The sequence below is a fragment of the Tamandua tetradactyla genome, chromosome 2 (genome assembly GCF_023851605.1).
Source record: "Tamandua tetradactyla isolate mTamTet1 chromosome 2, mTamTet1.pri, whole genome shotgun sequence".
Taxonomy (NCBI): Eukaryota; Metazoa; Chordata; class Mammalia; order Pilosa; family Myrmecophagidae; genus Tamandua; species Tamandua tetradactyla.
In genome coordinates, this window is record NC_135328.1 from 221,880,107 (window position 1) to 221,895,285 (window position 15,179).

Below are 15,179 nucleotides of genomic sequence, written 5' to 3' on the forward strand. Positions count from 1 at the left end.
GGGTCCCAAGCGAAGGCCCGGCTTCCCTGCCGCAGGGCTCTGTAACCACCCGACGTGACTGAGGGGGGGGGGGGCAACACCAGAAGCTGGTCCTTCGCATTACAGCTGTGTTCAGCGTGACCTGCCCGCTTCCTGCTCCTTTTTATCACTCTCCCCACACAGAGAGGCGGCTCCTTGCAGGTAAATGGAGATCTGGGACAAATAAGCAGCCGCTTTCTCAACAAAAGGCAGAGCAATTGCTTGAGAAAAGCTGGATTTGCACAGGTCCCATTCATTTAGACGGAGCCTTTTATGAAAATGAACATCATTTCCTCCCTGCCCCCAGCTACAACTGAGACAAAGACATATTTCAAATTTACAACGGCTGTCGGCTTTGGAAACTTCCCCCTAAAAGCTCCTTAAGCATTTTTTTTTAAAATATCAAATCGATTCCCAAGAAAACATAAGGTTTCAAATATGAAGCTTTAAGTTCTACACTTTTCATACCTGTTTAATCTCAGAAAATTTTAATTTGAATATAAGAATAGCTCCATCCAAAATATACTGGATGGAAGTTTCTAGCTTGCAGTCTAAAAGTCAGTGGACAAAATCCTCGTTGCCTCTATTGCCCTCCCCCCCGGAATAAGTGATTTTTCTGAAAATGTGTAAGTGACCAAAGGAACTTCAATCTTTTCCTCTTTAATGGGTTAGAAAAACTTTAAAGGACTGCTTGACTGAAATAGATGAAATCTCTTTCGGTATGCTTATCTTGAAAAAAAGATTACTCTCTCCATCCTGTATTTCTGAGTTCAATTGCGCCTGAATTTGTAAAGGCGTTGGAGGGGCGCGAGAAGGGCTTTCCCCGGGAAGACACTCGGGATGCGAACGGAATTTGAATTCCTCTAAAATCGGTGCTGAAAAGCGAATCTGCCCAGCAGCCCGGTCTGCCTCTCGCCGTGCGTATGAGAGGGGCTGTGCCTCCGAGGGCCGTCCCTGCGCATTTCTCGACTCCGAAAAGAGAAGGTGGGATGCAGGGCTGCCTCGCGCGTGGCGCGGGGACTTTGGAAGGCTCACTGTTTTTCTTGGTGGCTTGCTGTCCCCGAGCGGAGCCGGCTCCGTCTGAGAAAGGGTTATTGGATCTCTGGAGCCTGAGACCAGCAGCCGGACTGAGCAGGGACCTGAGCAGAAGTCTTTATTCCTTTCTCTTTCTCGCTGCTCAGGCCTTTGCTTCCGGAGCCTTTCCCTGGCTTGATCGGGCCGCTCCCATCTCTCGGGGCAGGAGGTCAGCAGCTCTGGGCTCAGCTCCGTCCTTGGAATCAGGCAATTCCTTCTCTGGCCGAGGGAGTAACAGGCTTACAGGGTCTCTGGGGTGTGCCACGTTCTCCTTTCCCATGGGTGCTGAAATCATTTTACTTGTGCTAAAATTTTTACATTGTGTGTAAATATATATAGATAGATAGACACATACATACATATTCTGTCATCTTCCCAGCAGCTCAAACATTTTTAAAAAATTCTATATTCTGTCTCTTTCTTAGTTGTACGTTTGGATCTGGATTATAAATAAAAATTTACATTTAAGTCTGCACTTAAATGATCTTCAATATTCTCTAACGGCTTCTTTGAATAAAGTGTTTCATTTGATTAAGAGGAAAAAGAATGTAAATGCGGGCAGATCGGCGCAGGTACGTGGCGTGGTCTCGGCGTGGTTTAATTTATACTTTGTTCCTTGCCAGAATGAGGAACAGTTTGTTCCAAAGAGAGCGGTATAAAACGCGACAGTTTTCTGAATCAAAACAAATTGGGTATATTTTGAGTCTTTTGTGAACCGGGTAGGAAATGCTAAAATGAGTCCCCTGCCCTTGCCCTCCTCATTTTCAATGGGAAAATGGTACCTCATTGTTGGAAGCTACCATTTAAGCCGGAAAATTAATGTTAAGATTCTAATTTCTTTAAAAACTCGTGGGGCATGAAAGCAGAGGGCGCAAGGAGCTGTGCTGGTGACAGGGGGCAAGCACAGTGATGGATGCCGGATGCCTTCAGTTTAAAATTGCAACCTGGCAGATCACAGGCCCCGCCGAGAGGAGCGAGGGGTCTGTGCTGGGGCGGTGGGGACGAAAGTGAAAGAAAAGTGCCCTCCGCCATCGGGCTACGTCCCGGCCCGGGCAGCACCGGGTTTTCATTAAAAACAAGTGCCGGCTTTCGACACGGCGCTGCTGCTTATCAGTCGGCTAATCTTCTAATAAGATGCCTTTGTTTCACACGCTCTGGGAACGAGCCCGGCCTTTGTCTGCTTCCACTTTGGGGCCCCGGTGCTGCGCGGCAGTGCGGGGAGGCCCCGGCTCGGCTGGCCGTCGGCGCCTGCGTCTCCCCTTTGCGGGACGTGCTGGGCTCTTCGGGGTTTTCCCGACGGCCAGGGAGGCGCGCGGAGCTTGGGGCACCCTCGGCCGGGGAAGCGTGGGCCAGCGGGCCTGCCCTCCGTCCGCGCCCCCGAGGCCCGTGCCCGGGACGCAGCGCCGTCTCCCACCGTCCGAGCTCCCCCCCCCGCCCCCGCCGCTCTCAGCCCGCCAGCACCTCCCGGCGCACTTCCTTCCCGCGGCCTTGTCTCCCTTCTTTGCACAGAAGCAAATTCAGGAACAAGCCCTGTCTGTGTCTCTGAAGCCTTCCAAACCAATGAGTTTGTTCAAAATTGCAGGAGAGAGAAGCCCCAGGACTGAGTCAATGGTCTTCAGTTTTTCAAAATGAAAATGAGGAGCTGGGGGGAGGGAGAGTGGGGGCTGGGAGGGCCGCTGCGGGGTCCCTGCGGAGAGGGAAACTGGGAAGGCCGCCGGAGCACCCGGGATGACTTTGGAAACGCTGGGCCTTCGGATGTGGGGCTGTGGCTGCCTCCGCCCACTCTGAAGATGCGGGAGCAGGGCCGGGTCTCCCCGACCGTCTGCTCCCAGACGTCTGCTCGGGGCTCTGCACGCCTTGGCTGCCCTAGGGGCGACGTCAGCTGAGAGGGGCCCAGAACCCTCTGGCCGTGTGCCGACATCTCACTTCGGTGTGACAAACCGCTGGTCGCCTATGAGGCGGTAAGGCTGAACCCGGGGGAAATTCCCAGCCGCCCGGCCTCCACCAGACGGGCTGGGTGCTGGGGTGATCAGCAGGAGGGACCCGGCCGGTGACTGCTCCCGGGGTCCCCACGGGGAGAGGCAGAGCCTCGGGGCTCCAGCAGGGATCTCATTGCACAGACAGGGTCAAGGGGCCAGGCCGGCGAGCACCTGTCCTGAGCCCCACAGCTGAGAGAGGACACGGGCCTATGGGGAAAAGAGTCCAGATCTGCATCGAGGCCCCAGAGAGTCCCGGGTGGACAGCAGGGAGGTGGAGCTCTGTCCTGCTCTTGTCCATCTGTCCAGCAGCACCAGGGAGGGGGCACACCGGAGGAAGCATGGACGTCTGCTGAGCCTTGGAGCATCCTCTTTCTCCTGGCATCTTCCCAAATTGTCACACTCGTGTACCAAGGCAGGGTTTTGGGGTGTGGCAGGCGAGGCGGGGGCTGTCGGTGACCTGGGGACAGCCAGGTCAGAGTTTTCTCTGCCCAGCTGGTGCCTGGGGCACCCTGAGATGGAGCCGGAGGGCCTCTCAGTGCTCATTAGCTCCGGGGATGGGCAGGGGACTCGACCCCCTGCCGCCTCCCAAGCGGCCCTGGGACGAGCTGGGGGCGTGTGATTGGTCTGGGGCCGTGTGACTGGACCCCTGCCCTGTCCCTCCACAGCAAGCTGGGAGGCCGCGAGCCCCCTGCAGAAGTCTCAGACGCAAAAGTCGTCGCAGGTCCAAGCTGTGTCTCCTTTGCATCTTCTCTTCTCTGGAAGGCCGCTACTTCAAGAATATTCTTCATGAGGCTGAGACCCTCTCCTGCCCCCTCTTCCCCCCAGCCTAAAAGTTGGTCTTGAGATAAAAGCAACCTTTATGTTTTTCTGACTGGTGATATTTTCCCACAAAACACCATTCGGCAAACTCAAAACTCTGTGATGGAGCTTGGATGTGGGTCCCTTCCCTTCCATGTCTGAATGCCACTTGGAGGTGCTGTGTGCGTGTGAGTGTGTGTGTGTGTGAGAGTGCTCACTGAGGTGTGTATGAGAAGCTTGCTTACTTAGGGGTGTGTATGCACGCGCGTGTGTGTGTGTATCAGGAAGTCCTACTGGAAAGTCTTGGGAATATGGGAATTTCTACAGTCCCCCTTCAGATCATGCAATGCTTCCTTTTCAGGAGAAATCTGTTTTCAGTAATCTCTAATATTGGGGAGATGGTGGAGAGGGAAGGCCCAGGAACCAGTCAACTGTGAAACAGGGAGGAACTGTCTGACTCAACTATTTCAAACTCCTGAGTCCAGAGAGCACTGTACAGCATCCAGGGAAGAGTGGGCGAAGGAGGCTGTGAATCACGGTGAAGACATTGCTTTCTCTGTGCAGCGGTCACCGCATCCGCCTCCACTCTCGCAACTGGCCACTGTGGGGTCCAGCCACTGGCCCAGCTGGTCCCAGAGAGAGCACTGGAGTCCACTTCCCCAGGATCACTGCTTTTGCTGAACAACTCGGGTGGCTGGGGGCCCTGGAAGCGGCCGTTGTTCCATCTTGCCCCAGACAGGAAAAGCAGGGGAGGCTCAAATTCAGTGCTCTCCTCAGACCTGCAGAGCACAGGTAGAAGGCTGCCTTGCCGCAGCTTTGGGGAGCAGGGGAAGCAGCTGCTGGCACCCTTCCTGACCCTTCTCTCGGACCCTCCCCTGGTCTCCGCTCCCTTGGTGGGTGCTTCGCCTTGGGAAATTCCTTTCTAAGGTGTCCTCTCTCCCAGAAGCTGCCCTCCAGGCCAAAGCAGCTGGAGACAAAGAAAGCAGGGTAAGAAACACTTGAGATGGATGGGCTTTGGCAAAGGCTCACCTGCATGAAGTCCAGCCATGTAGCACCCTGTAGAGGGAGATCTGTTTTCAGGGAAGTAAAGAGGGCATTCAAGCTCCTGTGAACAGGGGAACTTCAAAGTCCACTAGCAAGATAAGCGCAGGACAAGACACAGGTCCAGAGAAGACAGGAGCCCCTGCACTGTGCAGTCACCCTGAGCTGCCCTGCTGGATAGGAGAGCTGAGCTCTGGTGGAGCGCACCGGCCAATGCAAAGCCAATTTGCAAAGACAGTGAAAAGGTTTATTTTTTCTAAGATTTGCTTGGCTTTGTTAGCTCCTGATGCTCAAGAAAATCTCTGTCATCTCACCAGCTGGTTATAAACTCAGAAAACAGACATCTCATGGAATAAATCATAGAGCTAACATTTTAAAATATTAAAATGTACAACGTGCAAGAAACGATTGCAAGACAAAGAAACAGGAAGTGATGGTGCATCCAAAGGAACAGGATAAAAATCCAGAAAACCTCAATGGGGAAGAACAGACTGTTGACATCTCTGACAAAGACTTTAAAAAATGACCTTAAGAATGCTCAAGGAGATGGAGGAAGATGCAGAGAAAGAACTCAGGGATATCAGGGAAACAATGAACGAACAATGTGAGAATCCCAATAAAGAGATGGACATTTTAGGGCGGAGCCAAACAGAGTGGTTGGAGCTGCAGACTGCAACACTGAAGTGAAAAATTCCCGGGAGGGTTTCAGCAGCTGAGTGGAGCTGGCAGGAGAAGGAATCAGCAAACTCAGAGACAAGACAATTGAAATGAGTCAGGGTGAAGAGCAAAAATAAAAAAGAACTAGAAAAAGTGGAAGTCGCTGAAGACACCTCTGGGACACTGCCAAGCACAGCGGTGCATGTGTTAATGGGAGTCCCAGAAGGAAAAGAGAGAACAGGGCAGAAGGAATTGTCAAATAAGTATGACAGGGACTTCCCAAACTTGGCAAAAAGACTTGAATATGCACATCCAAGAAGTCCAGAGAATACCAAACAGGATAAACTTGAATACAAATATGCCTCGTCACATAGTGGTTGAATGCAAAGGACAAGGAGAGAGTTCCGAAAGCTGAAAGAGAAAAGCAACGTGTTATGTCCACTAGAATCCCAATTAGATCGAGTGTTGATTTCTCCCTACCAACCATAGAGGTAGAGAACACAGTGAGCTGAAATACTTAGAGCACACCAAAAGAAAATAATTGCCAACCAAGTCTCAGTGAGCCTTTCTTAAAAAAAATGAGGGAAAGATGAAGACCTTCCCAGATAAACAAAAGCTGAGGGAATTCATCACCACCGAACTTGCCGTATAAGCAACGCTAAAGGGAGCGCCACACACTGAACAGAATGGATGTTAGGTAGTGGTTCAAAGAGGCACAAAGAAGTGAAAAAACCTTGTACTAAAGATAACCATCCGGGTAATTTTAAATGCTAGTACTGCTGTATAGTATTTTTTTTGGGGGGGGTGCATGGTCCAGGAATCGAACCCTTTTCCCACATGGAAGGCAGGCATTCCACCACGGAATCACCCGTGCACAGTATTTTTTGATATGTAAGTTCAATTTCTACTCCCTACACATGTTAAAATGCAAATGCAGAAAAAAGACATGATAAATCAATGGTTTGGGATGTACACTGTGTAAATATATACATTGTACAAGTATAAAAAAGATGGGGGGACAGAAGAGGTTAGGGACAGTGTGTGTGTATGCTGTTGAAGCTAAGCTGGTATCAAACCAAATATGATTGTTATATATTTAGAATGTTAAATTTTAACCCCTTGTTAACTGTAAGGAAAATACACGAAAAATATATCCAGATAGAAATGAGAATACGTAATATGGTACAACACACGAAAAAGCATTTAAATATAAAAGCAGTCAGTAATGGAAGAATTGACGGCCAAAACATGTGTGAGACTTACAAGGACTAAATAGCAAAATGGCGGAAGAAAGTCTGTAAAGCAGCAGTGACTTTGAATGTAAATGGATTCAAGTCTCCAGGCAAAAGGCAGCCCTTGTCAGGATGGATAAAAAAGCATGGCTGGGGTGTGAGGGTGGTTCAGTGGTAGAATTCTCACTTGCGTGAGGAGACCTGGGTTGGATTCTCGGTCCATGCACTTCGCAAAACAAGCAAACAAACAAAAGAAAAGAATTCAACAAATGGTGCTGCAGTAACGGATACTCACATGGAAAAAGAATGGAAGGTGACATTCTTTCTCCCCCGCCATATAGCATATAAAAAAAAATTTTAAAAGCATAACCCAACTATATGCTGTTTACAAGAGACTCACCTTAAATTTAGACATAAGTGGGTCAAAATGAAAGGCTGGAAAAAAATAGACCATGCAAATAACAACTCGAAGAGACCTGGGGTAGCCATGCTAATATCAGACAAAATAGACTTAAGTTGAAACTGTCACAAGGGACAAGATGCCCGTTGTATACTGATAAAGGGGTCCTCTCAACAAGAAGATGTAACAATTAGAAATGTGTACGCACCTGATGGCAGAGCCCCAAAATACATGAAGCAGTGACTGACAGATTTGAAGGGAAAAATAGATGGTCCTACTTTAACAGCAGGGGATTTCAGTATAGCACTTTCAATACTGGGGAGAACAACTAGACAAAAAACTAGTAAGGAAAGAGAAGATTTGAACAATAGTCTAAACCAGCTGTAGCCCTCACAGGCATCTACAGAGCCCTTCACCCAACAGCAGCAAACACGCATTCTTCGTGAGTGTGCACAGACCATTCTCTGGGCTAGACCACATCTTAGGTCAAAAAACAAGTCATACTAAATTAAAAAATATTGAAATGCAATGTATCTTCTCCAACCGTAATGGAATGAAGCTAGAAATCAATAACAGGGAGAAATGGAAAATTAACAAATATATGGAAGTTAAACAACACACTCATAAACAACCGGCGGGTTAAAGAGGAAATCACATGGGAAATTAGGAAATATCTTGAGGCAAATGATAATGAAAATACAACATACCAAAACGTACGTGTGCAGCAAAGGCAGTGCTGAGAAAGCGATGTGTAGCTCTATATGGTTTCATAAAAAAGAAGAGAGATTTCAAATCAGAGGCTTAACCTCAAAACTGAAGGGTCTAGAAAAAGAAGAGCAAATTAACCCAAAGCGAGCAGAAGGAAGGAATAATATAGATTAGAACAGAGATAAATAAAATAGAGAATTAAAAAATAAAGACAATCAACAAAACTAAAAGCTGGATTCTTTGAAAAGATAAAAGAACTTGACAAATTTTCAGCTAGACTGAAGACAAAAAAAGTGAGAGAGGACATCAACAACTGAAATTGGAAATGGAAAGGAAGACATTACTGCCAACCCTGCTGAAATAAAAAAAAATATTATAAGAAGACAGTATGAATAACAGTATGCATAAAAATTAGATAACCTAGATGAAATGGGCAAATTCCTAGGAATATACAAACTGCTTACACTGATTCAGGAAGAAATAGAAGCTCTTAACATATAGTAAGTAGTAAAGAGATTGAAACATAATCAAAAACGTCCCCCCCAAAAAGAGCCCAGAACCATATAGCTTCACAGAGGAATTTTGCCAAACATTCCAGGTAGAATTTACACCAATCCTGCTCTAATTCTTCTTAAAAATTGAAAAAGAAAGAATCCTCCCTAATTGATTCTATTATGACAATTTCACCCTTCTATCAAAGCCAGATAAAGATACCACAAGAAAAGGAAATTACAGATCAACATTTCTTATGCATAGGGATGCAAAAATTCTCAACACAATGTTAGCACACTGAATCCAAACACGTAAAAATAATTATACACCCTGAGAAGTGGGATTTGTCCCACGTAGGCAAAGATGGCTCAACATAAGGAAAATCAGTTAAAACAGCACATTATGTAAACAGAAAGAAGGAGAAAAACACACAATCATCAATTGCATTTGACTAAATCCAACATCCCTTCTTGTTAAAACACTGAGAAAACTAGCAATAGAAGGGAAATTCCTAAAAATGATAAAGAACACATATGAAACACCCATAGAAACTTAGTGGCAAAAGGTGAAAGCTTTCCCTCTAAAATCAGGAATAAGATGAGGATGACACAGTCACCACTGTTTTTCAACAGCGTCTTGGAAGTTCTAACCAGAGCACTGAGGCTCGAAAAAGAAATTAAAGGCATCCATATCAGAAAGGAAGAAGTAAAACTTTACCTATTTGCAGATGACACGATCCTAGGTATAGAAAAATCCTGAAAAATCAATGAAAAGACTCCTAGAGCTAATAAATGAATTCAGCAATATGACAGGGTACAATATCGACATGCAAAAACTGGTAGCATTTCTAGTAATGGACTAGTAATGAACAATTAGAAGAAGAAATCAAGAAAAAAATTCATTTACAACATCAACTGAAAGAATCAAATATCTAGGAATAAATTTAATCAAGGATGAAAAATAATTATACACAGAAAACAGAAAATTACAAAGCACTGCGAAATGAAATCAAAGACAACCTAAGTAAGCGGAAGGACACTCTGTACTCATGGATTCGAGGACTTGATATGGCGAAGATGTCAATCCTACCCAAAATGACTTACAGATTCCATACAATCCCAATCAAAATTCCAACAGTCTTCCTTGCAGAAATGAAAAATCCCATCATCACATTTATTTGGGAGGGAAAGAAGCCCCTGAATAGCCAAAGCCATCTTAAAAGAAGAATGAAGTCATAGGATACGCACTTCCCAATCTTAAAACTTATTACAAAGCCGCAGTAATCAAAACTGCATGGTATTGAGATGAGGACAGACAAACAGAGCTCAGATGTCAACCCCCACATTCATGGCCAAGTAATTTTTGACAAGGAGGCAAAGACCACTCAATTGGGAAAGAACAGTCTCTTCAACAAATGGTGCTGGAAAACTGCATCTCCATTTGCTAAAGAATGAACTTTACATCACACCATATTCAAAATCAACTCAAAATATATTAAAGACCCAAATATAAGGCCCAGTACTATAAACTACTCGAAGAAAATGTAGGGAAGCATTTTCAGGACCTTGTTAGGTAGTGGTTTCTTAGACTTTACACCCAAAGCATAAACAAACAAACAAAAAAAATAGGTAAATGGGACTTCATGAAAGCTAAAACGTTTTGTGCATCAAAGGACTTTATCATGAGAGTAGAATGACCGCCTACCCAGTGGGAGAAAATTTTTGGAATCCATATATCCTGTAAGTGTTGACTATCCGGAATATATAAAAAGATCCTTCAACTCAATAGCAGAAAGATAAACATCCCAGTTTAAAAAAATGGGCAAAAGACTTGAACGGACATTTTTCCAAAGAAGATATACAAATATACAAATGGCCAGAAATCATATGAAAAGCTGCTCAACGGCATTCACCATTAGGGAACTGCAAAGCAAACCCACAATGGGATACCATTTCACACCCACTCGACTAGCTGCCATTAAAAAACAACGGGAAGTGTTGGAGAGGATGCTGAGGAATAGGAACTCTCATCCATTGCTGGTGGGGCTGTAAAATGGCACAGGTGCTGTGGAAGACAGCTGGGAAGCTCCTCAGAAAGTTAGGTATAGAATTACCATATGACCCAGCAACCCCACTCCTAGGTATATGCCTGAAGGAATTGAAAGCAGGAGCTTGAATAGATATTTGCACACTAATGCAGCATTCATCACATTGCCAAGAGATGGAGGCAATCCATGTGTCCATTGGCTGATGGACAGATAAACACAATGTGGTCTGTACGCACAATGGAAGATGACTAAGCCCTAAAAAGGAACGAGCCTTGAAGATGTCAGGCTGAGTGGAATAAGCCAGATACACAAGGACAAATATCGCATGGGCTCACTGATATGAAATAATTAGATAAGCAAACTCATCGAGTCAGAAGCTGGAATATAGGTTACTAAGGGTCAGAGTGGGGCCTTCCATTTGGGTTGATGGAAAAGGTTTAGCGATGGATGTTGGTGGTAGCACAACACTGTGATCAAATTACGTAACTGAATGTGGTGAAAAGAGGAAATTTCAAGTTATATAAGTATCACTAGAATAAACACCGCCAAAAAAATCCATAGGAGTGCACAATACAGTGAGCCCTAAGATAAACAGTGGGCTGTAGTTAATAGCGCAATTATAAAAATGTGCTTTCATCAATTGTTACAAATGTACCACGCCAATGTTAGGTGTCACAAATAGGGTGATAAGTGGGAACCCACCATGTTTTGCATGATTTTTCTCTAAACCCACAACACTTCTAAGGAAAAAATAGTTATGGCTAATATTTCAGGAAATTTTCATTTCAGCTGCACATTGGATCAAAATGCAATTGGCTGCTTAGTAGCCCCTGTCTCTTTTCCTCTGGGGTCATGCAGCCCTGCCACCGGGAAAGGGCACATCCACTCTGGAGACTGTTTTAAAAAATAATTTGAAATCTATTATATCCCTTTCAGAAAGTTAGCCTTAGAAATCCTTTGTTCAATCAACAAAAATGTATGGAGAGCCTGCGTGTTTCTGGGAGCAGTGTTTCATATGATTATTAGAGTTTTAAAATTATTTACTCTTCAAAGGAAAATGCATCCCACAAATTGCTAATTTCCCTTTGATGGTTGAAATTCGAAGTTGAGATCTTAGGGCGAGAAGCTGAGCCCCTGACAGCCTTCTCGGTCCCTCCTCCACACCAGCCGGTCTCACTGGCCCCTTGGCACCTGCTTCTGAGGTTCCCGGGCTCACTTAGATTCGAGGCGAACCTTGCAGCGCCTCGGCTGCTGGGACCCCGGGTCTCACGGGCAGTGGTCCCTGGAGGGGCCCCGGGCAGGGTAGAGGGGAGGGCGCTCACCCCGGGGGGTGAGCTGCCCCAGCGGAGGCGATGTCTCCCTGCCCTGGGCCCTTTAGGCATTGCACTCGCGTACATGTGGGCGCCAAGTTCCCCGGTTCCAGCTTTAATTCAGTCCATGGGGCTAAAGCCGGAGAAGTTATCCCGGGGGCCTGTGTTCGCGGGAGACGCCTGGCGGGCGGGGTGGGCTGCAGAAGGGCCCTCCACCAGCAGTGGGCCAGATCCCTCCAAGCGCTAGGATGCAGCTTTGGAAAGAAGGAAGAGTTGGGGGATAACGCGAGGTTAAGTTAAAGGGGCTGATTGCACAACTGTTTTCTTTTTTAAGCTTGCCACTTACAGTACCTTCTTTGCTGCTTAAGTTTAGCCAAGAGATAAACATTTATTTTTTAAAGACACATCTGGGTTATTCTGGGTCCCTGATTATTCTCATCTGCATCTCACAAAAGTGTAGTCGTGACCCCTGTAGAAATCCTGCAGCTCCCCTCAGCTTCCAAACAGTCCCAGGGCACCACGGCCTCTGCTATTTCTCTCTATGCCTGAATCTGATTCTGCTTTACTCAAATTTCACTTTCGTCAGAAAGAAGGAAAAGATCATTTAAAAGGTAGTTTTTTTTGTTTGTTTGTTTGTTCGTTTGTGCATGGGCAGGCGCTGGGAATCAAACCTGGGTCTCTGGCGTGGCAGGAGAGAATTCTGCCACTGAGCCACTGTCACACTGCCCCATTTAAAAATTTTCTTCCGACTTTTATGGTAATTCTTATGCTCATTTCTGCATTAGTTTTTGCAATAAGAAAAAAAATTCTTTTCCTAATGGAAGTTGGCAGCAGTGCTGCTGCTGGAGCTGGGTTCACGCTCAGGCCCCTTCCTGTGTCCGGAGCCGGCTCGGGTCCTGCGGATGGCGGTGTGCTCAGCCTGCGACCCAGGGCCCAACAGGAGAGTGGGCAAAGGAGCTTCGGGCGCCCGGAGGTCACCCCCGTCTTGTGTCTCCATATTCCTTTGGGGCTTGAACCCTCAGTGGTCGGTGTAGGCTACGAGGGCCTGTAGCCCTTGTCATGGGGTCTTTGGGAAAATTTTTAAAGCCACGCAACCCTTTTTACAAGTGAAATCTCATCTGTATCCCAAAATATTATAGGTAAAAGTAAGCTTCTCTGGTTGGGGGGCGGAAGGGTTTCTGTGGCGCACCAGAACCTGGGCCGCACAGGGTCAACACATGGCTGGGTCCCAGGGGCTCAGAGTCTCCAGCTGTCACTTGCACAGGTATAATTAGGGGTGCCCCTGAACTGTCTCCCCACATGCCCCAGATGGCAGCGCTGGGGACGAGCGGCCTCGGTGAGTCAGAAAAACTGCACGCGTCCTCTCCTCATCCGCTGGGGGGTGGCCAGCGCGGGGCAGCCGGGCTGGGGGGATGGGAGCCTCGGGTGAGGGGTCCCCCACCCAGCGGTGGGGCAGACCTGCCCGCGCCCGGGCTGACTCGGGCACTCGCCTCTCCCGGGCATCTTGAAGGACCACCAGGCACTGGTCATCCCTGACTTACCTGCTGGTTGACCTGACACAGGCCGAGGTTCTGGTCATCGCCGGAGCAGGCCACGCGGATGTACTTGAGCCAGCTGCCGGCCCCTGTCGGGTTAGCGTCCATGCAGAACCTCTCACTGCCCAGATCCTCGGAAATCTGACAAGGAAGAAAGGAAACCCAGGGTCAGGGCGTCTCACATGCCTGAGACCACACAGCCACCTCTGCCCGCCAAGAGGCCAGGCCGTTTGGGGTCTGGGCCCACAGGGCAACATGCCCGCCAGACGTGGGTGAGGCATCCCCCCCACCAGTGCACCTATGCCAGGAGCCCCTGGTCAACTGAAAGGGGGGCCAGCTTGTCTTTCCTCACCAGACACATCCCTGCCTGGCCAGGCCATGCAATGAGCCGCCAGTGGCACAAACTGCCCAGGGACGCCGTCCACACGGGAGACAGCGGAGTCCTCTGTTCCCGAGTGTTGGTGCATTGGGCCAGAGAAGAACGTTCCGGAAGGTAAAGGTATTGCTGGGGGTGTGGCTGCCTAAGGGCGTGTGTGTGTGTGTGTGTGTGTGTGTGCGTGCTCACGCTCACGGCAGTTTGCACATCAACCTGAGAGTAAGCAAAGCGTTTCATCTTCTTAGAGCTGGAAAGTTTCAGTTTGACACCCAGCAGCAGGCGACAGCCACCAGCATCAAAGGACACAAGCTCTCTTCTCGGCCTGTGTCTGTCCGTGGTGCTGCTGACACCAGGACGCCACCCTGACAGCGTCCACTGCCAGCCTTGGGCTGGTTTGCGTATTTGCCATCACCATGCGGTTCTCAGCAGCCGTTTGCAGGGGTCCTGCCCTGTGCACCCTTCCCCAGACAGGTCCCTGGAGAGCTGCGGGTTTGGGGACCGCTGCCACAGGGGCCCTGGGGGCTGGCAGGAGGGGTCCCGGCACCTCCCACCCGGGCTTCTTTGTTCGGTACCCACGTTGGGTCTGAAGCCAGCAGCACCTGGTTTGGGGGCAGCCCAGCTGGGGCATGGGCTGGGGGGGGGCTGGGCAGACACAAGGGGCAGCAGTGGGGGAGAGGCCGGTCAGAGAGACCCAGGGATGGTGAGGCGGGGGAGTGACCTGCCTAGCGGGCGCAGAGGGGGTCCGCCCGGGGCTGGGAGGCGCGCGGAGCTGCAGGACTCCCATGCGCAGGGAATGATGCTGGGGCATCCTCAGGAAATCAAACGCAGAGTCTACACGACACGCCAATTCCACTCCAAGAGAACACGAAAGGGGGCTCAGACGGATCCCTGCACCCCAGTGTCCACAGCAGTGCTTTCCTGTAGGAGCCTGAAGGCGGAAGCAACCCAGAGGTCCCTTGAGGCGGGGTCCAGTCTCACGACGGGATGCGGTACAGCTGCGGAGAGGAGTGGGGTTCCTGCCACCATGTGGGGGGCCCTGGAGGGCATCACGTGGAGTGGAAGGAGCCAGGCCCAGAGAGCAGCTGTGGCGCCCTTCCATGGCCAGGCCCCGTCCACACTGGGCAAATCCACTGAGTGCACAGGCCACCGGGGGAAGGGGCCGCCGCGGGGACAAGCCTTCCTTTTGGGGGCCGGGGACGTGTTGGGAAGCTGGAGGCGGTGATGGCGCGACCCTGTGACTATCCACATGCGTGGTCACTGGGTCGCTCGCTTACAATGGTTACTCTTTTGTTGCACGATTTCACTTAACGCGTCAGCTGACGGAAGGACGCCGCCCGCTCGTCTTCCCTGGTAGGGCTGGGCAGACGTCGAGGGTCTGTGCGCCTGGCCTGGGGGGCCCTTCCTGCCAGGAAGCCCAACATCCTGCTGGGGCGCAGAGTCGGCGAGGAGACCAAGATGTTGGGACAGCTGCTTTCTCCAGGAGGGTCACCCCATGCACCCCTACTCCCGCTG

General features: G+C 49.0%; 1 protein-coding gene across 1 annotated transcript in view; it reads right to left on the reverse strand.

Annotated features, from left to right (window-relative positions):
* PRDM16 (PR/SET domain 16) overlaps positions 1 to 15,179 on the reverse strand; it is a 319,814-nt gene that overhangs the window by 44,573 nt on the left and 260,062 nt on the right. The window contains exon 4 of the mRNA XM_077151536.1: positions 13,298 to 13,432. Coding sequence (XP_077007651.1) covers positions 13,298 to 13,432 — 135 coding nt within the window. The remainder of the gene's footprint in view (positions 1 to 13,297; positions 13,433 to 15,179) is intronic.